The following is a 744-nucleotide window of genomic DNA, read 5'->3' as shown; positions in this document are numbered from 1 at the left end:
GCCCTTGAAATCCATGTTTCTCGATCTTTTCTCGGGCAGCCACAGCTATCTGCGTGCCTTTTCTTCGTCTCCAGTGGTTTCCCTTGCCATCGAGCGTGGGTGGAATGAGTCTGCTAGTCCCAATGTCCGTGGCCCACCAGCCCTTGTTTACAGTTTCTCTCAGCTTGAAGAGAAGCTCAAGGCCGGTTACAAATCTACCACTGCAGGAAAGTTCACCGAGGCTCTTCGTGTTTTCCTATCCATCCTCCACACCATCCCACTCGTAGTAGTCGAATCAAGGAGAGAAGTTGATGAGGTCAAGGAACTTATCATTATCGTTAAGGAATACGTTCTTGGTCTGCAAATGGAACTCAAGAGGAGGGAGATGAGAGATGACCCAATACGGCAACAGGAGCTGGCGGCATATTTCACACACTGCAACCTACAAACCCCTCACCTAAGGCTCGCCCTTCTCAGCGCAATGAGTGTCTCCTACAAGGCCAAGAACCTGGCTACAGCTTCGACTTTCGCGAGGAGGTTACTAGAGACAAACCCGACAGTGGAGAGCCAGGCCAAGATGGCGAGGCAAGTCGTGCAGGCGGCGGAACGCAACATGACGGATGCGACCCAGTTGAACTACGATTTCAGAAACCCTTTCGTGGTATGTGGAGCCACATATGTGCCGATCTACAGGGGACAGAAGGACGTGTCGTGTCCGTACTGCACGGCTCGGTTCGTGCCAAGCCAGGACGGGAAGCTCTGTAC

The 744-nt window shown here is 52.7% G+C and overlaps 1 protein-coding gene across 1 annotated transcript; it reads left to right on the top strand.

The window, feature by feature from the left end:
* Positions 1 to 4: 4 nt before the first annotated feature.
* On the top strand, positions 5 to 739 carry LOC104825202 (coatomer subunit alpha-1-like; the record flags this gene model as incomplete). Its single annotated transcript, XM_010557488.1, has 1 exon — positions 5 to 739. A coding segment is annotated over one exon (735 nt), but the record flags the coding sequence as incomplete, so codon positions are not given.
* Between the last annotated feature and the right edge of the window lie 5 nt (positions 740 to 744).

This window comes from Tarenaya hassleriana, unplaced genomic scaffold (genome assembly GCF_000463585.1).
Source record: "Tarenaya hassleriana unplaced genomic scaffold, ASM46358v1 Cleome4230, whole genome shotgun sequence".
NCBI lineage: Eukaryota > Viridiplantae > Streptophyta > Magnoliopsida > Brassicales > Cleomaceae > Tarenaya > Tarenaya hassleriana.
This window is presented reverse-complemented; position numbering and strand designations above follow the sequence as displayed.